A 24392-nucleotide genomic window follows, 5' to 3' on the forward strand; every position below is an offset into this window, starting at 1 on the left:
ACAAAACCCCTCACGCGGGACTGGTTTCATCAGTGCTTCATCCCACAGGTGAAGGATTATTTGGCTGCCAAAGGACTCAATTTCAAAGTGCTTCTCCTAATGGACAATGCTGGAGGCCATGATGACCTGGCACATGAACATGATGGGGTGCAAGTCGAATTCTTGCCACCAAACACCACATCGCTTATCCAGCCGATGGATCAAGGTGTTATCCGCGCATTTAAGGCACTGTACACGCGCAATTCTCTTGGAAGCATCGTGGAAGCAATGGATGCTGATGAAAACTTCACATTGAAGGCCTACTGGCGTCAGTACACAATTGCATCTTGTCTGAAGAACATTCAGAATGCCTTAATGGATATGAAGTCACAGACAATGAATGCCTGCTGGAGGAAATTGTGGCCAGAAGTGGTGCATGATTACAGGGGATTTGCTCCCGAAGAAATTCAAGATGCTGCAGTCCAGAACTCTGTGAAGCTGGCACAGGCACTGGGTGGAGAAGGCTTCGTTGACATGACACCACAGGAATTCAATGGTTTGCTTGATGAGCATGGCCTACCGCTGACAGACAAAGATCTGGAGGAGCTGACCAGGTCAGCGAGTGAAGAAGAGGAGGAAGAGGAAGCTGAACAAGCTGAGGAAGAAGAGGATGTTGGCCTAACGCTTGAGCGGCTTGCAGAACTGAACAGAGCTGCTGCAAATGTACAACGCATGGTGGAACTTTGGGATCCCAACATGACTCGCTCTATACAATTTAAGGCCTCCCTTGACAACACCTTTGCACCATACAGAGCCATGTTAGCCAAGAAAAAGAAAATGTGCCAACAACTGCCCATAACTATGTTTGTCACAAAAACCACGAGGTCTGTCACACCATCACCTGCAGCGTCCATTGTAGACATGGTGATAGAAGAAGATCCCGATTTATCCTAGTTATGCTAACCCCCCCCCCAAATGTAAAAATGTAAATAAATATTGTTATTATTTCTATCAGGATGACTAAGTGTGTTATTCAATGTGTACAGTACAGGTACAGGTAGAGGTACAGTACAGTACATTAAGGGGATGGGAAATGGTAATTTGTGGGTTGAAAGTGTTGGGACTGAGTGGCATACAGAAGAATGAATGAATGACTGAGTGAATGAAATTCAAACACAGGTGAGGGCTGGGGTTTTTTATTCTGTCATTGTTTAAGTGCTTTTTACGAAAGGAAGGAAGGAGGGAGGGAAGGAGGGAGGGAGAGAAGGGAAGGAAGGAAGGAGGGATGGAAGGAAGGAGGGATGGAAGGAGGACATGAGGGCAAACCATCCAGTGTCTAATTGGACTTGAAAATCAGAAATGGGGGAAGTGTTCTCACTAAGAACTAGCAACTTGAGAGGGCAAAACATCCAGGTTCAAATTGGACATGAAAATCAGAAGTGGGGGAGGTGTTCTCACTAAGAACTAGCAACTTGAGAGGGCAAAACATCCAGGTTCAAATTGGACTTGAAAATCAGAAGTGGGGGAGGTGTTCTCACTAAGAACTAGCAACTTGAGAGGGGAAAACATCCAGGTTCAAATTGGACATGAAAATCAGAAGTGGGGGAAGTGTTCTCACTCAGAACTAGCAACTTGAGAGGGCAAAACATCCAGGTTCAAATTGGACTTGAAAATCAGAAGTGGGGGAGGTGTTCTCACTAAGAACTAGCAACTTGAGAGGGCAAAACATCCAGGTTCAAATTGGACTTGAAAATCAGAAGTGGGGGAAGTGTTCTCACTCAGAACTAGCAACCTGAGAGGGCAAAACATCCAGGTTCAAATTGGACTTGAAAATCAGAAGTGACAGAAATGTTCCCACTAAGAACTAGCAACTTGAGAGGGCAAAACATCCAGGTTCAAATTGGACATGAAAATCAGAAGTGGGGGAGGTGTTCTCACTAAGAACTAGCAACTTGAGAGGGCAAAACATCCAGGTTCAAATTGGACATGAAAATCAAATGTGGGGGAGGTGTTCTCACTAAGAACTAGCAACTTGAGAGGGCAAAACATCCAGGTTCAAATTGGACTTGAAAATCAGAAGTGACAGAAGTGTTCTCACTAAGAACTAGCAACTTGAGAGGGCAAAACATCCAGGTTCAAATTGGACTTGAAAATCAGAAGTGGGGGAGGTGTTCTCACTAAGAACTAGCAACTTGAGAGGGCAAAACATCCAGGTTCAAATTGGACATGAAAATCAGAAGTGGGGGAAGTATTCTCACTCAGAACTAGCAACTTGAGAGGGCAAAATATCCAGGTTCAAATTGGACTTGAAAATCAGAAGTGACAGAAGTGTTCTCACTAAGAACTAGCAACTTGAGAGGGCAAAACATCCAGGTTCAAATTGGACTTGAAAATCAGAAGTGGGGGAGGTGTTCTCACTAAGAACTAGCAACTTGAGAGGGCAAAACATCCAGGTTCAAATTGGACTTGAAAATCAGAAGTGACAGAAGTGTTCTCACTAAGAACTAGCAACTTGAGAAGGCAAAATATCCAGGTTCAAATTGGACTTGAAAATCAGAAGTGGGGGAGGTGTTCTCACTAAGAACTAGCAACTTGAGAGGGCAAAACATCCAGGTTCAAATTGGACATGAAAATCAGAAGTGGGGGAGGTGTTCTCACTAAGAACTAGCAACTTGAGAGGGCAAAACATCTAGGTTCAAATTGGACTTGAAAATCAGAAGTGACAGAAGTGTTCTCACTCAGAACTAGCAACTTGAGAGGGCAAAACATCCAGGTTCAAATTGGACTTGAAAACCCGAAGTGGGGGAGGTGTTCTCACTAAGAACTAGCAACTTGAGAGGGCAAAACATCCAGGTTCAAATTGGACATGAAAATCAGAAGTGGGGGAAGTGTTCTCACTCAGAACTAGCAACTTGAGAGGGCAAAACATCCAGGTTCAAATTGGACTTGAAAATCAGAAGTGACAGAAGTGTTCTCACTAAGAAATAGCAACTTGAGAGGGCAAAACATCCAGGTTCAAATTGGACTTGAAAATCAGAAGTGGGGGAGGTGTTCTCACTAAGAACTAGCAACTTGAGAGGGCAAAACATCCAGGTTCAAATTGGACTTGAAAATCAGAAGTGGGGGAGGTGTTCTCGCTAAGAACTAGCAACTTGAGAGGGCAAAACGTCCAGGTTCAAATTGGACTTGAAAATCAGAAGTGACAGAAGTGTTCTCACTAAGAACTAGCAACTTGAGAAGGCAAAACATCCAGGTTGAAATTGGACTTGAAAATCAGAAGTGGGGGAGGTGTTCTCACTAAGAACTAGCAACTTGAGAGGGCAAAACATTCAGGTTCAAATTGGACATGAAAATCAGAAGTGGGGGAGGTGTTCTCACTAAGAACTAACAACTTGAGAGGGCAAAACATCCAGGTTCAAATTGGACTTGAAAATCAGAAGTGACAGAAGTGTTCTCACTCAGAACTAGCAACTTGAGAGGGCAAAACATCCAGGTTCAAATTGGACTTGAAAATGAGAAGTGGGGGAGGTGTTCTCACTAAGAACTAGCAACTTGAGAGGGCAAAACATCCAGGTTCAAATTGGACATGAAAATCAGAAGTGGGGGAGGTGTTCTCACTCAGAACTAGCAACTTGAGAGGGCAAAACATCCAGGTTCAAATTGGACTTGAAAATCAGAAGTGGGGGAGGTGTTCTCACTAAGAACTAGCAACTTGAGAGGGCAAAACATCCAGGTTCAAATTGGACATGAAAATCAGAAGTGGGGGAAGTGTTCTCACTCAGAACTAGCAACTTGAGAGGGCAAAATATCCAGGTTCAAATTGGACTTGAAAATCAGAAGTGACAGAAGTGTTCTCACTAAGAACTAGCAACTTGAGAGGGCAAAACATCCAGGTTCAAATTGGACTTGAAAATCAGAAGTGGGGGAGGTGTTCTCACTAAGAACTAGCAACTTGAGAGGGCAAAACATCCAGGTTCAAATTGGACTTGAAAATCAGAAGTGACAGAAGTGTTCTCACTAAGAACTAGCAACTTGAGAAGGCAAAATATCCAGGTTCAAATTGGACTTGAAAATCAGAAGTGGGGGAGGTGTTCTCACTAAGAACTAGCAACTTGAGAGGGCAAAACATCCAGGTTCAAATTGGACATGAAAATCAGAAGTGGGGGAGGTGTTCTCACTAAGAACTAGCAACTTGAGAGGGCAAAACATCTAGGTTCAAATTGGACTTGAAAATCAGAAGTGACAGAAGTGTTCTCACTCAGAACTAGCAACTTGAGAGGGCAAAACATCCAGGTTCAAATTGGACTTGAAAATCCGAAGTGGGGGAGGTGTTCTCACTAAGAACTAGCAACTTGAGAGGGCAAAACATCCAGGTTCAAATTGGACATGAAAATCAGAAGTGGGGGAAGTGTTCTCACTCAGAACTAGCAACTTGAGAGGGCAAAACATCCAGGTTCAAATTGGACTTGAAAATCAGAAGTGACAGAAGTGTTCTCACTAAGAAATAGCAACTTGAGAGGGCAAAACATCCAGGTTCAAATTGGACTTGAAAATCAGAAGTGGGGGAGGTGTTCTCACTAAGAACTAGCAACTTGAGAGGGCAAAACATCCAGGTTCAAATTGGACTTGAAAATCAGAAGTGGGGGAGGTGTTCTCGCTAAGAACTAGCAACTTGAGAGGGCAAAACGTCCAGGTTCAAATTGGACTTGAAAATCAGAAGTGACAGAAGTGTTCTCACTAAGAACTAGCAACTTGAGAAGGCAAAACATCCAGGTTGAAATTGGACTTGAAAATCAGAAGTGGGGGAGGTGTTCTCACTAAGAACTAGCAACTTGAGAGGGCAAAACATTCAGGTTCAAATTGGACATGAAAATCAGAAGTGGGGGAGGTGTTCTCACTAAGAACTAACAACTTGAGAGGGCAAAACATCCAGGTTCAAATTGGACTTGAAAATCAGAAGTGACAGAAGTGTTCTCACTCAGAACTAGCAACTTGAGAGGGCAAAACATCCAGGTTCAAATTGGACTTGAAAATGAGAAGTGGGGGAGGTGTTCTCACTAAGAACTAGCAACTTGAGAGGGCAAAACATCCAGGTTCAAATTGGACATGAAAATCAGAAGTGGGGGAGGTGTTCTCACTCAGAACTAGCAACTTGAGAGGGCAAAACATCCAGGTTCAAATTGGACTTGAAAATCAGAAGTGGGGGAGGTGTTCTCACTAAGAACTAGCAACTTGAGAGGGCAAAACATCCAGGTTCAAATTGGACATGAAAATCAGAAGTGGGGGAAGTGTTCTCACTCAGAACTAGCAACTTGAGAGGGCAAAACATCCAGGTTCAAATTGGACTTGAAAATCAGAAGTGACAGAAGTGTTCTCACTAAGAACTAGCAACTTGAGAGGGCAAAACATCCAGGTTCAAATTGGACTTGAAAATCAGATTGGGGGAGGTGTTCTCACTAAGAACTAGCAACTTGAGAGGGCAAAACATCCAGGTTCAAATTGGACTTGAAAATCAGAAGTGACAGAAGTGTTCTCACTCAGAACTAGCAACTTGAGAGGGCAAAACATCCAGGTTCAAATTGGACTTGAAAATCAGAAGTGAGGGAGGTGTTCTCACTAAGAACTAGCAACTTGAGAGGGCAAAACATCCAGGTTCAAATTGGACATGAAAATCAGAAGTGGGGGAAGTGTTCTCACTCAGAACTAGCAACTTGAGAGGGCAAAAGATCCAGGTTCAAATTGGACTTGAAAATCAGAAGTGACAGAAGTGTTCTCACTAAGAACTAGCAACATGAGAGGGCAAAAGATCCAGGTTCAAATTGGACTTGAAAATCAGAAATGGGGGAGGTGTTCTCACTAAGAACTAGCAACTTGAGAGGGCAAAACATCCAGGTTCAAATTGGACTTGAAAATCAGAAGTGGGGGAGGTGTTCTCACTAAGAACTAGCAACTTGAGAGGGCAAAACATCCAGGTTCAAATTGGACATGAAAATCAGAAGTGGGGGAGGTGTTCTCACTCAGAACTAGCAACTTGAGAGGGCAAAACATCCAGGTTCAAATTGGACTTGAAAATCCGAAGTGGGGGAGGTGTTCTCACTAAGAACTAGCAACTTGAGAGGGCAAAACATCCAGGTTCAAATTGGACTTGAAAATCAGAAGTGGGGGAAGTGTTCTCACTAAGAACTAGCAATTTGAGAGGGCAAAACATCCAGGTTCAAATTGGACTTGAAAATCAGAAGTGACAGAAGTGTTCTCACTAAGAACTAGCAACTTGAGAGGGCAAACCATCCAGGCTCAAATTGGACTTGAAAATCAGAAGTGGGGGAAGTGTTCTCACTCAGAACTAGCAACTTGAGAGGGCAAAAAATCCACGTTCTAAGGAGGGAGGGATGGGAGGGGCGAATCGGGCGGGCGGGGGGTAGCGGCGAGGAGCCCGGAGGCGCTGGGGGGGGGGCCGGCATGAAAAAAAAACATTGCCAGCCTCCGAACTGCCGTCGCCCCACCATCTGCGCATGCGCGGCCATGGAAAACAGGACGCGCATGCGCAGATGGTGTTTTTACTTCCGCATCGCTACATCGCGAGAAATCGATTATCGCGTGGGGTCTTGGAACGGAACCCTCGCGATAATCGAGGGATCACTGTACTTGTATCTTTATTTCAAAGTACTACCATAATTTGGATAGAAAGGGAAGGAATTGGCCTTTTTTAGTATATCTGTTCCCTGATTAAAATCTGCCTATCCCATTAACTCCCATGAAGAAGAAAAAATCACATACAGGTAATCCTCAATTTATGACCAGAATTGAGTCTAAAGTGAGACAGTTCTTAAGTGAGTTTTGCCCCATTTTGCGACCTTTCTTGCCACAGCTGTTAAGTGAATCACTGCAGTTGTTAACTTAGTAAAATGGTTGTTAAGTCAATCTGGCTTTCCCATAGGCTTTGCTTATCAGAAACTGATGGGGAAGATTACAAATAATGATCAAATGACCCCAGGGGAGTGCAGCTGTCATAAATACAGGCCAGTTGTCAAGCATCGAAATTTTGATCATGTTACTGTGAGGATACTACAATTGTCATAAGTGTGAAAATGGTCATAGGCCACTCTTTTCAGTGCTGCTGTAAGTTTGAACGGTCACAAGTTAAGGACTACCTGTAAAAGTAATTGGACTAGAACAGTGATGGCAAACCATTTTTGGCTTGGGTGCCAAAAGAGTGTGCATGTGTGTAATAGCATGCCTGTCTGCATCCATAATGCAATGCCCTCCCCCATGCATGCGCACAACCCCCACACTGCCCACAGCACATGTGCACAACCCTTCTGCACTCCCCACAAACATGTTCACAGGCCTCACCGAAGCCTCTGGACTTTCAGTAGGTCTGTTGGGTTGTTTTTCATTCTCCCCAGAATTCAAGAAAACCTCCTGAACCTGGGGACAGTGAAAAGCGGTCCAATGGGCCAACCACAAGTTTGTTTCCAAACTTCCAGTTGCACTGCTGAGCCGTTTTTTGCCATCTCCAGGATTCAGGAGACTTTTCTGAAACATGGGGAGAACAAAAACAGCCACAAAGAAGGCTGAAAATATGTCACCCTGGAGCCGACATAGGGCACATCTTGCCTGCCCTCAGATATGGCTCTGCATGCCACTATGACATACATGCCAAACGTTCACCAATCATTGGACTAGAAGATCTCCAAGTTTCCTTCCAATCCTATGATTCTATGATTATTTACAGTACAGTCCATTAGCATTAACTCAAATTAGTGATTTCCCAAGCCACTATAATATGAATCAGGAAATGAGATCATAATCAAAAAACCTAACAAGAATCCTTTGGAAGCAATCCAAGTTTATTCTCCTCACACAGTAGATGATACATTACAAGCAAGAAATGACAGCAATAAACTCTGCAAATCATGTCCCCTGGTAATTTGTATTCAATATTGCTTTTGATACAGATAGTATTATAAATCCTACATCCATATGAAATCTGGTCCTTAAAAACTCCTTCAGTCACCTCTACAAATTATTTATTCATGGAAACAATACATTTAAGCAGTTATTTATTCAAAGGAAAAGAAAACCCTACTGCCTAAATATAATAAAGTACTGTATTAAGAAACACTTTCATCCATTCAAATCAATAGAGTAGCACAATACTAACCATATATTGGTAATCATATTTTACAACATGTACTCTAAGCCAGAGGTCCCCAACCTTTTTTGCACCAGGGACCGGCTTTAAGCTAGACCAGTTTTCCACGGCCCGGTTGGGGGGGGGGGCTTTGGTCAAATGGGGGTGGGGTTATGGAGGGGTGGAGCTTAGTGACGCAGCCCTCCACACTTCTCCACAGGGCGGGGAGAATCAGGAGGCTCCTTTGGCGGCTGGGGGCTGCCTGGCTTTGTGATTTTGGCTGGGGGGGGGAGTTAGGAAGGTCCTACTTCTCCCCCCCCAGCCAAAAATTCAAAGCCTATCTGCTGGATACGGGCGATGAGTGGGACAGAGCGGTGCGGAAGCCTCTTGCAGCAGCTGCCACAGCCACCGGCTTCGGCGCCGCTCGTCCCGCTCATCGCCCGTATCCAGCAGATAGGCTTTGAGTTTTTGGCTGGGGGGGAGAAGTAGGACCTTCCTAACTCCCCCCCAGCCAAAATCACAAAGCCAGGCAGCCCCCAGCCGCCAAAGGAGCCTCCTGATTCGCCCTGCCCGACGCCCCACCCTGTCCTGCATAATGTCCTCTGCCGGGAGGGCAGCGCCGCCGCGGACCGGCTGGAAAACCCCAACGGCCCGGTCCCGGTCCACGGACCGGCGGTTGGGGACCTCTGCTCTAAGCAACAAGTACTTGACAAGAAATAAACCAAGGAAATAATTATAACTTAATAAATTGCAGTTGGTTTTTTTATATCCCTTTCTTTTTAATGTGTTTTTGTTGGTGTTCTTTGTAAAACCATCCCAATTCCAGAGTTTATGAGAACTGTTACATGAGAAAAAGAGGGGTTTATTGTTTTATTTAGCAGTACTTGTTGCATTTCAGAAATACATTGTGACTAAGGAAATTCTTTGGAAGCAGTGAAGTGTTGCTGTGTTTTCAAAGATGGGTTGTTTATTAGTAGGGGAAATCAAACCAAGGGAAAAGACATTGTGAAAAGATATGCAAATTATTTGTTATCAAAACTGGCTCTGTTTGCCTAAGCAAGTACTTTTTAATGTGAGAGATTCCAATTGTTACTAATATATTAGAAGTATAGAGCCATTAAATCTAAATTAAAAGAAAATCTAGTTATTATCTAGCTGTCCATTCATACCTAAACTAGACAAAGCAACAGGCAGATTTTATGTTTAATCATTGTAATCAGAAAAATAAGATATGTTATTCTATCAAAAATAATCAATCCCTTGGCAATCCTCAACTTACAATAATTTGTTTAGTGACTATTCAAAGTTATAACAGTACTTTAAAAAAGTGGCATAATTGGTCCTCACGCTTACAATCACTGCAGCATCCCTACCTTCACATGATCAAACTATTGGAACTCAGCAACTGGCATGCATTTACAATTGCAGCATCCCAGATTAAGTAATTTGCCTTTGTTACTTCTCCAGCTATCTTCAGACAAGCAGAATGAAGGGGAAAGTTGTATTCACTTAACAAATGTTTGATTCTTAACAACTGCAGCTATTTGCTGTTCCATTGCTAAAATATTCTTATGTGACATTAGTAAAAGAATATGTCTTTCAAGATCACTGTATACAATTTACTTTTAAGAATACAAACCTCACAAAGAAATGAGAAGGCATACGCTTCACATGGTGAGAAAGCAGTTATTTGAGTAGTGCACTACATTTTTTTTTCTTCAACAATTATTTATTGAACACAATGAAACTTACACACAAGAAAGAATTATGTTTCTTCTACACTCCCTATTTTTCCACGTAATCCGTCCCATTCTATGGCCTTCCTCCAACGAGACACAAGGGTGTGTATGCCCTGTCGGTACCACTCCTTATTCTGGTCACAAAGCTATTTCTGCACTGTGCGAATCACCTCTAATGGCCTCACCCTCTGTGCCCAGCAACTAATTGTACTTCTGTTAACTGCATATTCTCCATAAACTGTACACAAATGTTTGTGAATGTTCCAAACATTCTTTCTCCGCAGTGAGAAATTCAATGATGACACGCTGCTTGTAATGTACATCACTTACAAACACCATTTTTAAATACTGCTGCAGCTACGCTATCTGTCTGAACAAATGCAAAATTTACACAAGCACTCCTGACAATTCAAATAATACATATCTACAGTTTCGCATTCGTACCATTGCTGAGGAAAAAATGTGATGCATTAATTTTTGGCCAATCCTTGTACATTCGAGTTACAACCACAGTTCAGCCCAAATTTTATGTTGCTAAGTGAAATATTTTTTAAATGAGTTTGCCCCATTTTATGAGTTTTCTTGCCACAATTATTAAGTGAATCACTGCATTTGTTAAATTAGTAACATGGCTGTTAAGTGAATCTGGCTTCCCTATTTTGTTTGTTTGCTTGTTTTTAATATGACTTATATGGTGCTCTTCTTCAAGGACTCGGGGCAGCTTACAACATATAAAAAATACAAAATACAAAAACAGATTCAAAAAGTCCAATTTAAAAAAAAACCAATTAATAATCCAAAAGGCCCATTTCAAAAACCATACATTCAATCTCACACTCATTCATACCACAATCAAATTTGTGGCCGGAGTAAAATGTTAAATCTCAACGGCACAGGTGAGTTTTAGGGCCTTCCGGAAGGCCAGGAGAGTGGGGGCAGTGCGAATTTCTGGGGGGAGTTGGTTCCAGAGGGTCAGAGCCACCACAGAGAAGGCCCTTCCCCTAGAGCCTGCAAGCCGGCATTGTTTGACTGATGAGACCTGGAGAAGGGCAACGCTGTGGGCTCTGACTGGCCGCTGGGATATGTGAGGCTGGAGTCGGTCCCATAGGTAACTTGGTCCTAGGCCATGTAAGGCTTTATAGGTAGTGACCAACACTTTGAATTGCGTTCGGAGACTAACCGGCAGCCAATGCAACTCGTGGAGTGATGTAGATACACGGGCAAACCTTAGTAACTCGTGACAACTCTTGTAGCTCCATTTTGGATTAGCCAAACGTTCTTCAAAGATGGCTCCATGTAGAGAACATTGCAGTAGTCAATCCTCAAAGTGATAAAGGCATGGGCGACTTTGAGAAGAGACTCCCTGTTCAAATAGGGCCACAACTGGTGCACTAGGTGAACCTGGTTAAACGCCCCCTCGCCACAGCTGAGAGATGGTGTTCTAAGATCAGCTGTGGATCAAGGAAGACACCCAAGTTGCGGACCCTCTCTGAGGGGGTCAAGAGCTCCCCCCAGGGTAATTGATGGACAGATGGGGTTGTCCTTGGGAAGCAAAACCCATAGCCACTCCGTCTTGTCAGGGTTAAGCTTGAACCTGTTAACACCCATTCAAACTCTTAACAGCCTCCAGATAATGGCACATCACCACCACTGCTTCACTGAGTTGGCACCGGGTGGAGATGTACAGCTGGGTACATCAGAAGGTTGCAAAAGCTGATCACATGACCCCAAGACACTATAACCACCATAAATATGAACCAGTTGCCAAGCATCAGAATTTTGATCATTTGACCATGGGAATACTGCAATGGTTGTGTGAAAAAATAGTCAAGTCAGTTTTTTTCAGTGCCCTTATAACTTTGAATGATCACTAAAGGAACTGTTGTAAGTGGAGGACTACTTGGCCTAGGTATCAACTTCCATCAGCCTTGCTTTGGCCACATTTTTCAAGTATTATCTTTAGAGTGAGATCAGCACAACCAGAAATCAGAATATGGCACATGGGTTCATCTAAAATTAATTGGTTCCATTATACAAGGAAGTCATGTCAAACATAAAAAAGAAAAGCCTGGTGAAACGTTTCCTAATACGTATAAAGATGTCACAATTAACTAACTGTAAACACTGACTGCACCAAAAATGTGGGAGTGGATTTGCCAGTTATCTATACATGCACGTTTTAAATTTCTTTCTTATATTTTACTTTTCTTATGAGCAGCTTTACATTTTTGTGAATGATCTCATTTGTTCAATAACTTCTAACTAACATATCATCCAAGCTCCTTCAATATAGGTAAAAAGAATATGTCCATTCTATCATTCATTTTATTCAGAGCTTTTAAAATTAAATAAACCCCAAAGAAAAGAGATGGGGGGGGGGGGGGTTTGCCAGGATTTTAAAAATACAAGGCATGACATTTATTTACTGGGGACTTAAACTCAACACTGGTGCCAAATTTGCAACAAAGCCTGGGAGAAGAGGAATGTCTTAGCCTGAGGTCAGCCAAAATGACAGCATGTGGGTGCCAGAAGAGCCTCCCTGGGGGGGCATTCCACGAACAAGACTGCGCTAAGAGAAAGACTACTCCCGGTTTACTTTCCTTGGCAAAGACACCAGGAAGAGAACCTCCGAAGGCATCCAAAACATCAAGGCAAGTTCATAAGTAACTTTATCCGCGCACCCAGCCCAGATAAGCCAATCTGGTCTCCAATCCAAACCCCGGCAGGTGTTTATCTCTCTCAAACTCAACCCAAAGCCTTGCTTTGAACCTTCCGAGACGCTCGCAAGTAACGAGGCTACACAGCTCCTCTACAGGTGCAGCTTCGGCATCTCCACTTCCAGTACACTCCCGAGACCGACATCCCGCCCTCCGTTCCAGGGGCTCTCCTAAACTACCTCACAACGCTCAGAAAGACGCGAGGCTCTGAATTACACACACACACCCATTCACTTAGAGGTGGGCTTCTGGGAAAGAAAGCAGAGCGACTCACACGCACACACCTCACTCTCTTCCCCGTCCGCGGTGAGGTCCCCCAGTTGGGAGAGCTCTCTCGCAGGCGAACGGGAGCGGGAGCAAACTCCCAACACTCGAAGACCCAATCGAGCAGGATTTTGCCAATTCGGCGCCAACTCGGCTCAAATTTCCATGGAAGCGGACGGAACACGGCCCCAACCAAATGTTATCGGCTCGAACAGACCCGGAGCTGCCTAGCTTCTTCCCAACTAACTCACCCATGCCGCTGGGCTTCTCTTTCTTCTCCGATGGCCGAGCCGAGCCGACGTCCCACAGAGGAGCAGGAATTCCCCGCCACCCGTCTCTAAAGCCACCGCTTTCTCTACCCGTTCCCAAGGCCGGGCGTCAGCAAAGCGGAGGCGGGTTCAGAAACCCCTCCTCCATTTGCCTCATCCCACTTGACCCGGGGCTGAGTTCCAGAGCGTTGGGGCGTCAAAAGGCGCCTTTTCCCAGTCGAACGCTTGCCCTCGACAGATGGCACATGGACCGTACACTCTTTTAAAAGTTGCGAGTACACCTTTAGAAAGCCTGCTTAATACTGCCACTTTTATTGCGCTGGAAGAACAGCAAGCGGCTAGGGGTGCCAGAAGAGGCAATACGCGCCCCTTTCTCCACCTTCCTCGGCGAGGAGATCGGAGGAGAAGGGAAACCATCCAGCCGCGTCTTCAGTGCCTCTTGCTTGCTTCTCGGGGCTCTTGCGAAAGGAAAATAAGGGCTGTGAGCGTTATTTAGATTTGCTACTCCCCTTAGCTGAGGAACAGAGCAACACCCTCATGGATGAAACAGCCACTTCCATCTTCTACTTGTTCACTTAAGTTCTCCTTTTGAACAGAGAAACATTGGTTGGAGGAGGAGGAGAGTTTTTGGGAACTCCCAATGAAATACGGTATTTCTATTACATACTTGTTACATGTTCATGTTACATATGAACCTGAGGTTAACTGATCTGTAGATTACTCTAGTTCTCTGACACCGTGAGCCATATAGTACATACATTCACAGTAACAATAAATTATAATGTGGATGGCAAGTTTATGGTCTTGTCAATGTATTTGACAAACAGGGTGAAATTCATTTTTTCCCCCTATCGGTTCTGTGGGCATGGTAGGGGGAGGATACTGCAAATCTCCATTCCCACCCCACTCCAAGGGAAGGATACTGAAAAATCCCCATTCTCTCTCCATTCCTGGAGGAAGGATATTGCAAAATCTCCATTTCCACCTTACTCTGGGGCCAACCAGAGATGGTATTTGCCAGTTCTCTGAACTACTCAAAATTTCCACTACCAGGTCTCCAGAACCTTCAGCATTTCACCCCTGTGACAAACTCACATAATTGGGCTATGTCAATAAACCATACATTCTTAATTTTATTACATAAATTGAATTTGATATCTAAGTACAGTTACAAATATTATTTATTAGACTTTTATAACACTTCAATTATAATTGACTCAAAGTAATATACAGTGGTACCTCTACTTAAGAACGCCTCTACTTAAGAAATTTCCTAGATAAGAACTGGGTGTTCAAGATTTTTTTGCCTCTACTTAAGAACCTGAGCCCGGAAAAATTTCCCAGGAAATTTGAGAGCGGCAGGAAGGCCCAGCCAGTTTCCTGCCATTCCCCCTTTAATCTCAGCCATCTGGGCTGCCAGAGGAGTCTTTTGGTGGCTCTTAAGGAGGCTTTGGCAGTACAAAGCAAATGAAGCATTTTCCTTTCTCTGGGCGCTTGGAGAGGGAATAAACCTCTGCCAGTGCCCAGAGAAAAGAAACATTCCCTTCACTCTGGGCAGTGACTGTCCTCCTCCTTTTATTCCTTCTCCTCCTCCTACCCAAATTCTGAGCTTTTATTTCTTTCCTAATGGTTTTGCATGCATTATTTGCTTTTACATTGATTCCTATGGGAAAGATTGCTGCTACTTAAGAACATTTCTACTTAAGAACATGGTCACGGAATGAATTAAGTTCTTAAGTAGAGGTACCACTGTACTACCATATAAGACTTAGAGTTTTATAATCAGAATCAGGAGAGAATCGAGCATATATTAATCATTGGTGTATTAAGTCAAAAATCTAGTTGATGGTATGTAAATGCTATCCGCAACAGTATATAGTATAATGCAGGATTTGAAAACAAGGTTTTTGTGTGGTATGCAGTAGCAAATAAACTTGAAATGGGCCTATCGCATATTGTTAGAATCCAGCAATATAGCTAAGATAGTGTTTGCAGCATCACCCCAGTCACTCATCAAAATTCAAACACAAATGACTCATTTATGATGGTTGCAGTGTTCCAGTGACATGATCATCTTTTATGACCTGACAAGCAAAGTCAAAGGAGAAGCCAGATTCATTTAACAGTCATGTGACTAACTTAACAACTGTAGGGATTCATTTAACAACTATGGGGAAAAAAGGGTCTAAAACAGGGCAAAGCTCAATTAACAAATATCTCACAGTAATTTGGGCTCAATTATGATCATGTCAAAAAGTACCTGTATTAGGCTATTAAATGCATATTTTGTGAATTAAGCTCACTAAACTCACGGCATTTGAATTAAAGACTGTAAATAACTGTGATAAGTAGTCTATTGTTATCCCTAATTACATAATTTTAAAAATTGTGTTATTATAGCACTGTTATCATTTATTGCTATAACTTATAACAATTATAAAAGTTATTGTTATAACTTTATTGTAATTGGGGCATACAACACTGTTTGGAAGGACAGCTTGTCATACATATTATCCAGGCGGGGATTCCTACTTACCTCTGCTGCCGGTCTCTATTGCCCCTAAGGTGCACAGGTGCGCGCTGGCGCATCTAGCAACAGCCTACCACGCAGGGTTTTTCAACCCTGTGTGGGAGCCAATCACCTACCTTTTGCAAAAGCAGATTGCCTTGCTTTTGAAAAAGCGACACTGGACCTTCTACCAGCACCTTGTAAACAGGCTCAGGCAGCGGGGCGTTGGAAGAGGAGGGGGTGGAGGCGAGTGGCTTGCAAGCGGCCGCCCTCCCCGTTGTACAAGGCAAGCATGGTGGTCGGGGGTTGCTGCCAGCAGCAGGGGCCCGCTGATGCCAAGCTCATCAGTGGTGAGTAAAGCTGCCCACAAGAGAAAGCAGCGTGTTTGAAAAGCCATGGCTTGGCAAGCATGGAAGCTAAGCTGCGGCTTTTCAAACACACTGCTTCCCTGGGCGGGCGGCTTTGCTCGCCGCCGCCGGGCTTGGCATCAGCAGGCCCCTGCTGCCCCGACAGCAACCTCCCAACCACCGTGCTCACTTTGTGCTGTGGGGGTGGTCACATCCACCACCTCCTCTTCCACCACCTCCTCTTCCACCGCCCCACTGCCTGAGCCCGTTTACAAGATGCTGGTGGAAGATCCAGTGTCGCGGGGGTTTGCGCATGCGTCAGTAAATTGAAGACGCTCTGCTGAACGCTCTTCAAATGAGAAAATAAACATTGGATTTTAAACCCTGTCGAACCATCCTAAGTCTCAAATAAATTGAACTAAGCAATAAAGCCATAAATTTGGAACCCGGAGATACCTTGGGCTTATTGAAAGAGAGAGAAACAACTTGGAAACAGTCTGCTTTCCACTCAAAACTGTGAGTAAGCAATAAAGCAATAAAGTTAAGAGGAGAAATGGCAGAGAAAGTGGGGGAGGAGCTCACAGAGAGAATGGATGCTTTGCTAAAAACCTTTGTTGTGGTCGGTCAGCAGTTAAAAGAAATGCAAGATGTGGTTACTAAGACTGCAAGTGATTTACAAACAGTGAAAACAGAACAACAGGTCCAAGGTAACAGGGTTTCCAAATTGGAAGAAGAAAGGGAGCAAGACCGTCAACGTATAAGTATGTTAGAAGACAGATTAAGAAGAGCAAACCTACGCCTGAGGGGCTTCAAAGCTGATTTTGCTGATAGCAGAAACATGATCCAAAATATGCAACAATGGTTTAAGAAGAATAAAATTGAAGTCTTGGATCATGAAATAGAGAGAGCACACTGGGTTTTTGGAGCAAGAAGAGACCCAAATCAACGAGACATTGTAATTAAATTCCTCTCAGAAAGAACGGCTGAAAAAGTTTATAAAGAATTAAGAAAAATCACTAACCTTACTTCTAAAGGAGCTCCGATTCGGGTGTTAAAAGATTTGTCAGTGTCAACTCTACACGCAAGAAGTCAAATGCGCCCGATAATGGAGGCCCTGTTCAAGGGAAATATGTGTTTTAGTTGGCAGTATACCCACCATTATCGTCGTGTTTCATGAAGGGAGGATGTATTGAGCAAAAACATTCCAAGAGGGAAAAGAAATGCTGGCGAAAATCGGCTTGAATCCAGATCTACAGCAACAGGCAGAAAGAACAACAGAGGTGCTGGAAGAAGGGGGGGCAGTAGGAGGAGGAGGAAATAAAGATTTTATGGAACTTTTACAATCAACACTCCTTGGCAAGCAAGCTCTTTTGGGGAAGGAAAAAGATGCACCGGATCCCAAGATGGAAGCAAGAGTCATCAGGCAAAAAAAGAAATGAAATGTTTGTAAAAATCTCTATTTTAACTGTTTAAAAGGCTTTACATATTAAGGGGAAAATGTTGAGGTCTGTTCCAATTTAATATCTGCTTTAACTTTAATCAAATTAAGGAAGACTTGGGGAGGGGAGGGTGGGGTTTTATTTCCAACTTTAAAAGGGTGTTTGGGGGGCATTAGCTTCGGTGGAACCATGCCCCTTAAGGTGCCTAGCCAAAGCAGCGGGTGTTTTTTCCGCTCTTCTCTCCTTGTGAGAGAAACTCGGGGGGAGGCACCTGGGTGGGGGGAATCTTTAATAAAAATGAAAAAATTAACAGAACTCTGGGTTGCAAGAGGGAAAAAGGTTAAATGGAAATATTATGGGTGATCGAACAATTATGGCATTGAATATAAATGGTTTAGCATCACCTGTGAAAAGATATAGACTATTGAAATTAGCGAAAGAAAACCATGTGGATTTCTTATTTCTTACTGAAACTCATAAGGGAAGGAAAAAACGTATAAACTGATTGAGAGTAAAGAATGGAAACATATTTTTGAGTGTAGAGGAGAGACAACCTGTAAAGGAGTGGCCATATTAATAAATCAAAGAAATGTTTTTCAGGTGATACAAACAAAAGGGGATAAAAAAGGAAGATTATTATTTGTAAAAGGAAAAATGAATCAAAAGATGATAACGTTAGCGGTAATATACGCTCCAAATGTAAATGCTAAACAATTTATTATGAATGCAAAATGTAAACTGGATTTATTTTCAGAGGGGATGGTGATATTTGCTGGGGATTTTAATGTAGAAATAACAACTAATAAAGAAAAGAAGCAATTAAATTTGAATAAGTTAAATATGATAGATTTACACGCTGATAACTCAAATAGAGGGACATATTATTCAGCAAGACACAATAAGTTTAGTTGTATTGATTATATATTCTTGAACAAAACAGGAAATATCCAAGTTAAAAGGGCAGAAATCAAAAGTAATTGGATATCTGATCATGCAGCTATAACGGCAGTTATAGAGATAGACCCTACTGGTAGAGAAAGAATTTGGAGATATAACACAATTGTCTCAGTAAGTGAAGAAAACATATTACACACAGGGAGGCAGAACCAATTAGGAGGTTCCGCCCCAGACGCCTGATGGATCCAGAAGGCTTCCAGATGGCGCTTGGGGTTATTCCAGATACACTTGTCCACAGTTCGGCAGAGTCTCTTGCTGAGGCCTGGAACAAGGCTGCAGGGGAGGCTCTTGACCGGATTGCGCCGTTGCGACCTCTCCGCGGCACTAGACCCCGTAGAGCTCCATGGTTCAACGAGGAGCTCCGGGTGTTGAAGCGCCAGAAGAGACGTCTGGAGAAGCGATGGAGGAAGAGTAAGTCTGAATCCGATCGAACACTTGTAAGAGCTCATATTAAGACTTACAAAGTGGCGCTCAAGGCGGCAAGATGCGCGTATCATGCCGCCTTGATTGCATCAGCGGAATCCCGCCCAGCCGCTCTGTTTAGGGTAACCCGCTCCCTTCTTAATCAGAGGGGAGTTGGGGAGCCCTTGCAGAGTAGTGCCGAGGATTTTAACACGTTTTTCGCTGATAAAATCGCCCGGATCCGAGCAGACCTCGACTCCAATTGTGAAACAGAGTCGACTGACAATGAGTCAGTCGAGGTGACTGGGGCTAAACGTCTTTGTCCATCTGTCTGGGGGGAGTTTGACTTGGTGACACCTGATGAAGTGGACAAGGCCATTCGAGCTGTGAGTTCCGCCACCTGTTTACTGGATCCGTGTCCCTCTTGGCTGGTTTCGGCCAGTCGAGGGGTGACACGGAGCTGGGTCCAGGAGATTGTCAACGCCTCCTTGGGGAGGGGGTCCTTTCCGCCACTTTATAAGGAGGCGGTTGTGCGCCCCCTCCTCAAGAAGCCTTCCCTGGACCCAGCCGTGCTTAATAACTACCGTCCAGTCTCCAACCTTCCCTTCATGGGGAAGGTTGTCGAGAAGGTGGTGGCACTTCAACTCCAGCGGTCCTTGGATGAAGCCGATTATCTAGGTCCTCAGCAGTCTGGATTCAGGCCCGGCTACAGCACGGAAACTGCTTTGGTCGCGTTGATGGATGATCTCTGACGGGCCCGGGACAGGGGCTTGTCCTCTGTCCTGGTGCTCCTTGACCTCTCAGCGGCTTTCGATACCATCGACCATGGTATCCTTCTGCGCCGGCTGGAGGGGTTGGGAGTGGGAGGCACTGTTCTTCAGTGGTTCTCCTCCTACCTCTCCGGTCGGTCGCAGTCGGTGTTAGTGGGGGGTCAGAAGTCGACCCCGAGGTTTCTCCCTTGTGGGGTGCCTCAGGGGTCGATCCTCTCCCCCCTGCTATTTAATATCTACATGAAACCGCTGGGTGAGATCATCCAAGGGCATGGGGTGAGGTATCATCAATATGCCGATGATACCCAGTTGTACATCTCCACCCCATGTCCAGTCAATGAAGCAGTGGAAGTGATGTGTCGGTGCCTGGAGGCTGTTGGGGCCTGGATGGGTGTCAACAAACTCAAACTCAACCCAGACAAGATGGAGTGGCTGTGGGTTTTGCCTCCCAAGGACAATTCTATCTGTCCGTCCATTACCCTGGGGGGGGAATTATTGACCCCCTCAGAGAGGGTCCGCAACTTGGGCGTCCTCCTCGATCCACAGCTCACATTAGAAAAACACCTTTCAGCTGTGGCGAGGGGGGCGTTTGCCCAGGTTCGCCTGGTGCGCCAGTTGCGGCCCTATTTGGACCGGGAGTCATTGCTCACAGTCACTCATGCCCTCATCACCTCGAGGCTCGACTACTGTAACGCTCTCTACATGGGGCTACCTTTGAAAAGTGTTCGGAAACTTCAGATCGTGCAGAATGCAGCTGCGAGAGCAATTATGGGCTTCTCCAAGTATGCCCATATCACTCCAACACTCCGCAGTCTGCATTGGCTGCCGATCAGTTTCCGGTCACAATTCAAAGTGTTGGTTATGACCTATAAAGCCCTTCATGGCACCGGACCAGAATATCTTCGGGACCGCCTCCTGCCGCACGAATCCCAGCGACCGGTTAGGTCCCACAGAGTTGGCCTTCTCCGGGTCCCGTCGACTAAACAATGTCGTCTGGCGGGACCCAGGGGAAGAGCCTTCTCTGTGGGGGCCCCGACCCTCTGGAACCAGCTCCCCCCTGAGATTAGGATTGCCCCCAGCCTCCCTGCCTTTCGTAAACTCCTTAAGACCCACCTTTGCCGTCAGGCATGGGGGAACTAAAACACCTCCCCCTTGCCCATGTTGTTCTGTTGATTGATTGACTGTGTGCCTGTTTTTTATATATACTGTTTTTTATGAGATTATTAATTTCAATTGGAACTGGATGGGTGGGCATTGGATTTGGTATTGTGTACTGTACTGTTTTTTACTATTGTTGTGAGCCGCCCCGAGTTTGCGGAGAGGGGCGGCATATAAATCCAATAAACCTAAACCTAAACCTAAAATAAGGAAAAAATTCAGAAAGATATTCAGGAATTTTATGAAATAAATCAGAATGATGGAATGAGACAATCAGTTATCTGGGACACAAAGAAGGCAGTTATTAGGGGCAATCTAATTAGTATGGAGTCTTATATCAGAAAAAGTTGGGGGATGGAAAGGGAAAAAAGAATAAGGGAAATAGAATCAATAAGAGAAAATTTGAGAATAACCAGAAATAAAGAATGGAATGACTTGTTAAAACTTAAACAAAGACAATTAAAGGACATAGAGGAAGAAAATTGGAATAATATGAGAATAGCAGTGAAACAGAGAATTGAAATATGGGGGAAGAAATCAGCATTACAAATGGCGAAATACCTTAAAAAAAGAAAAGAAAAATGAATAATAAATGGTTTGAAGGATAAGGATGGGGTAATGAAATATGGTAACAGAGAAGTAGAAAATGTAATAAGAGAATTTTATGCAAAATTATATGAAAAAGAACATGTTATGTTACAAGAAATAGAGGTTAAAGAAAGGCTGAATGAGGAAGAAAGACAAATGTTAAATGCAAATATAACAAGGGATGAAATAATTAAAGTGGTAAAAGGGCTAAAACCCGGTAAAGCACCAGGCCCCGATGGATTTACAGGTGAATATTATAAAACGTATATAGAAATTCTATTACCGCATTTGGAGAAACTGTATAACAATATCCTCATAACATTAGATGTTCCACAAACATGGAAGGTGTCTGAAATTGTAACAATTCCTAAACCAGATCGAGACTTAAAAGAACCAGGTTCCTACCGCCCAATTAGTCTGCTAAATCAAGATTATAAAATTTTGCGAGCTGACTGGAGGCACTTTCCAGAAGGGGTTTCCAGTGGCAGTAAAGCGATTTGGGTTAATAATTATAATAACAACAGAGTTGGAAGGGACCTTGGAGGACTTCTAGTCCAACCCCGTGCTTAGGCAGGAAACCCTACACTACTCAAACAAATGGGTTTACAACATCTTTAAAACTTCCAGTGTTGGAGCATTCACAACTTCTGGTGGCAGGTTGCTCCACAGATTCATTCATTGTTCTAACTGTCAAGAATTTTCTCCTTAGTTCTAACTTGCTTCTCTCCTTGTTTAATTTCCACACATTGCTTCTTGTCCTATCTTCAGTTGCTTTGGAGAATAGGTTGACTCCTCCTTCTTTGTGGCAACCCCATAGATATTGGAACACTGCTATCATGTCTCCCCTGGTCATTTTTTAATTAAAATAGCCATGCCCAGTTCCTGCAATTGTTCTTCATGTGTTTTAGCCTCTAGCCTCTTCTCTGCCCTTTTTCTCTGCGCTTTTTCTAGAGTCTCAATATCCTTTTTGCATCGTGGCGATCAAAACTGAATGCAGTATTCCAAGTTTGGCCTTACACTTGGAATACTGAATAATATCATAGTGAGATGCCACAGATTTCATTTCCAGGCTCAAAACAGTAGGAAACTCTCCCCCCCCCTATCAACTATGGCTGGAAAATGATGGAAACTGTCAGAAAAAATTAATTTTGAGTTACTCGCTTTTGTAATAAATGTTGAGCTTAGTCAGATTTACTGATATTGCTTTTGGGCAGTAAAGATAGTTTCCTGAACAATATTGTAGATAAGCTGTCTCAGACAGTTCTCTTAAAACAGAGCTCTTATAAAATTGAACATTACATAATATGAAAATTCACATTTCCAAACTTTGAACTGGAGGAATCAGCAAATGTATGATACTTCAGTTACTAGATCAATATTTAGCAAGATATTTATTATATTCCACTGCTAGTTCGCATTTACAGTGGTCCCCCGATCATTGCGAGGGTTCCGTTCCAGGACCCCTCGCAATGATCGGTTTTTCGCGAAGTAGCGCTGCGGAAGTAAAAACACCATCTGCACATGCGCAGATGGTGTTTTTACTTCCGCCGCAGCAGCGAGGAGCCGAAGATTGGGGTTTCCCGCCACCCACGCAAACTCCTCACTGCTGCTGCGCCCGCCGCTTGTCTTGTCCGCCCGCCGCTTGTCCGCCGCCTGCCTGCCCGCCGCTCGCCCTTCGCCCGCCCATGCCGTTTGCTCGCGACGCTTCCCAGCTGAGTCCTGAAGCGAACTTCCGCGTTTGGCTTCAGGACTCAGCTGGGAAGCGGCGCGAGCGAACGGCGTGGGCGGGCGAAGGGTGGGCGAGCGGCAGCGAGGAGTTTGCGTGGGCGGTGGGGAAACCCCAGCGCCGCTTCCCAGCTGAGTCCCGAAGCCAAACGCGGAAGTTCGCTTCAGGACTCAGCTGGGAAGCGGCGCGAGCGAACGGCGTGGGCGGGCGAAGGGCGGGGCGAGCGGCGAGCGCGCGGGCAGGCAGGCGGCGGACAAGACAAGCGGCGGGCGCGGCAGCAGCGAGGAGTTTGCATGGGCGGTGGGGAAACTCCTCGCTGATGCCCGCCGCTCGCCCTCCCGCCAGCAAGAGGGGGAAGACCCAGGGAAGCCGCCCAGCAGCTGATCTGCCCGGCGCCATCTACGCATGCGTGCCCATAGAAAAAAAGGGCGCGCATGTGCAGATGGTGTTTTGACTTCCGGGTTGAAAAATCGCCATATAGCCGTTCGCAATGATCGGGATTGCGATACCCGGGGGATCACTGTATAGCCAAAGAAACATGCAAACAATTTTAGCCTTCTGTTAAAATGAAGCCTTCTGTGAACATAATATCTTTTAAATCTATTATTTCCACTCCTAAATTAGTTTGGTCAACTAACAAGATATAAACAAGCTTAACATGGTTTCTTCCCTTGCCCATTAGCTGATCTAGATTTGCCTATTTGTAGTCTTCCATTCTTTAAATTATTGATCATGCTAATTTCAGTTAGAATCTTTGTATGCTAGTGATATCAATAATTAGGCAACCAGAATAACAGAATAATATAGTGAGAAGGAACCTTATTCTGCCCCAGCCCCAGCCCCAAATAATTATGCAACAAGTTGGCTTTGGTGACATCTGTGAAAAAAAATCAGGCACTCAGGCATGAAAATTTATCTATCTATCTATCTATCTATCTATCTATCTATCTATCTATCTATCTATCTATCTATCTATCTATCTATTTAATTAATATGACTTCTATGCCGCCCAGTCCCTATTTGACTTATACATATCAGATATGCCAGTGAGAAGGGGACACAAATTTGGATACACTGATAAATTGGTCACAGTAGTACAAGAAAAACACATGGAGGTAGCTAACAATCTCCTGTCCAAAGATCTGAACACCTTGGGAAAATTCTTTACTGATTGGGGACTTACTCCTACCACTAGCAAAATGGTAACTATGTGCTTCCACCTTAACAACAAACTAGCATCTGAAGCCCTGACGGTCTACTTAAACAACAACTTACTCCCCCTATGATCATCCAAAATACATTGAAGTAACATTGGACAAGACTCTCTAACAATGTTCCCTCTAATTTTTTTTCCGGTGTGGGCGGAAATGTATAGTGTCTGAGCGGCAGTCCCT

At 44.2% G+C, this 24392-nt stretch overlaps 1 protein-coding gene across 7 annotated transcripts in view; it reads right to left on the reverse strand.

The window, feature by feature from the left end:
• The window catches only part of GPM6A (glycoprotein M6A), a 321002-nt gene extending 307808 nt beyond the window's left edge, over nucleotides 1-13194 (reverse strand). For all 7 annotated transcript variants that reach the window (XM_070756618.1, XM_070756614.1, XM_070756616.1 and 4 more), the window contains exon 1: nucleotides 13085-13194. In XM_070756618.1, the coding sequence (XP_070612719.1) occupies nucleotides 13085-13088 (4 nt within the window). In that variant the 5' untranslated portion in view covers nucleotides 13089-13194. The remainder of the gene's footprint in view (nucleotides 1-13084) is intronic.
• Nucleotides 13195-24392: the final 11198 nt, after the last annotated feature.

This window comes from Erythrolamprus reginae, chromosome 7 (assembly GCF_031021105.1).
Source record: "Erythrolamprus reginae isolate rEryReg1 chromosome 7, rEryReg1.hap1, whole genome shotgun sequence".
Lineage (NCBI taxonomy): Eukaryota > Metazoa > Chordata > Lepidosauria > Squamata > Dipsadidae > Erythrolamprus > Erythrolamprus reginae.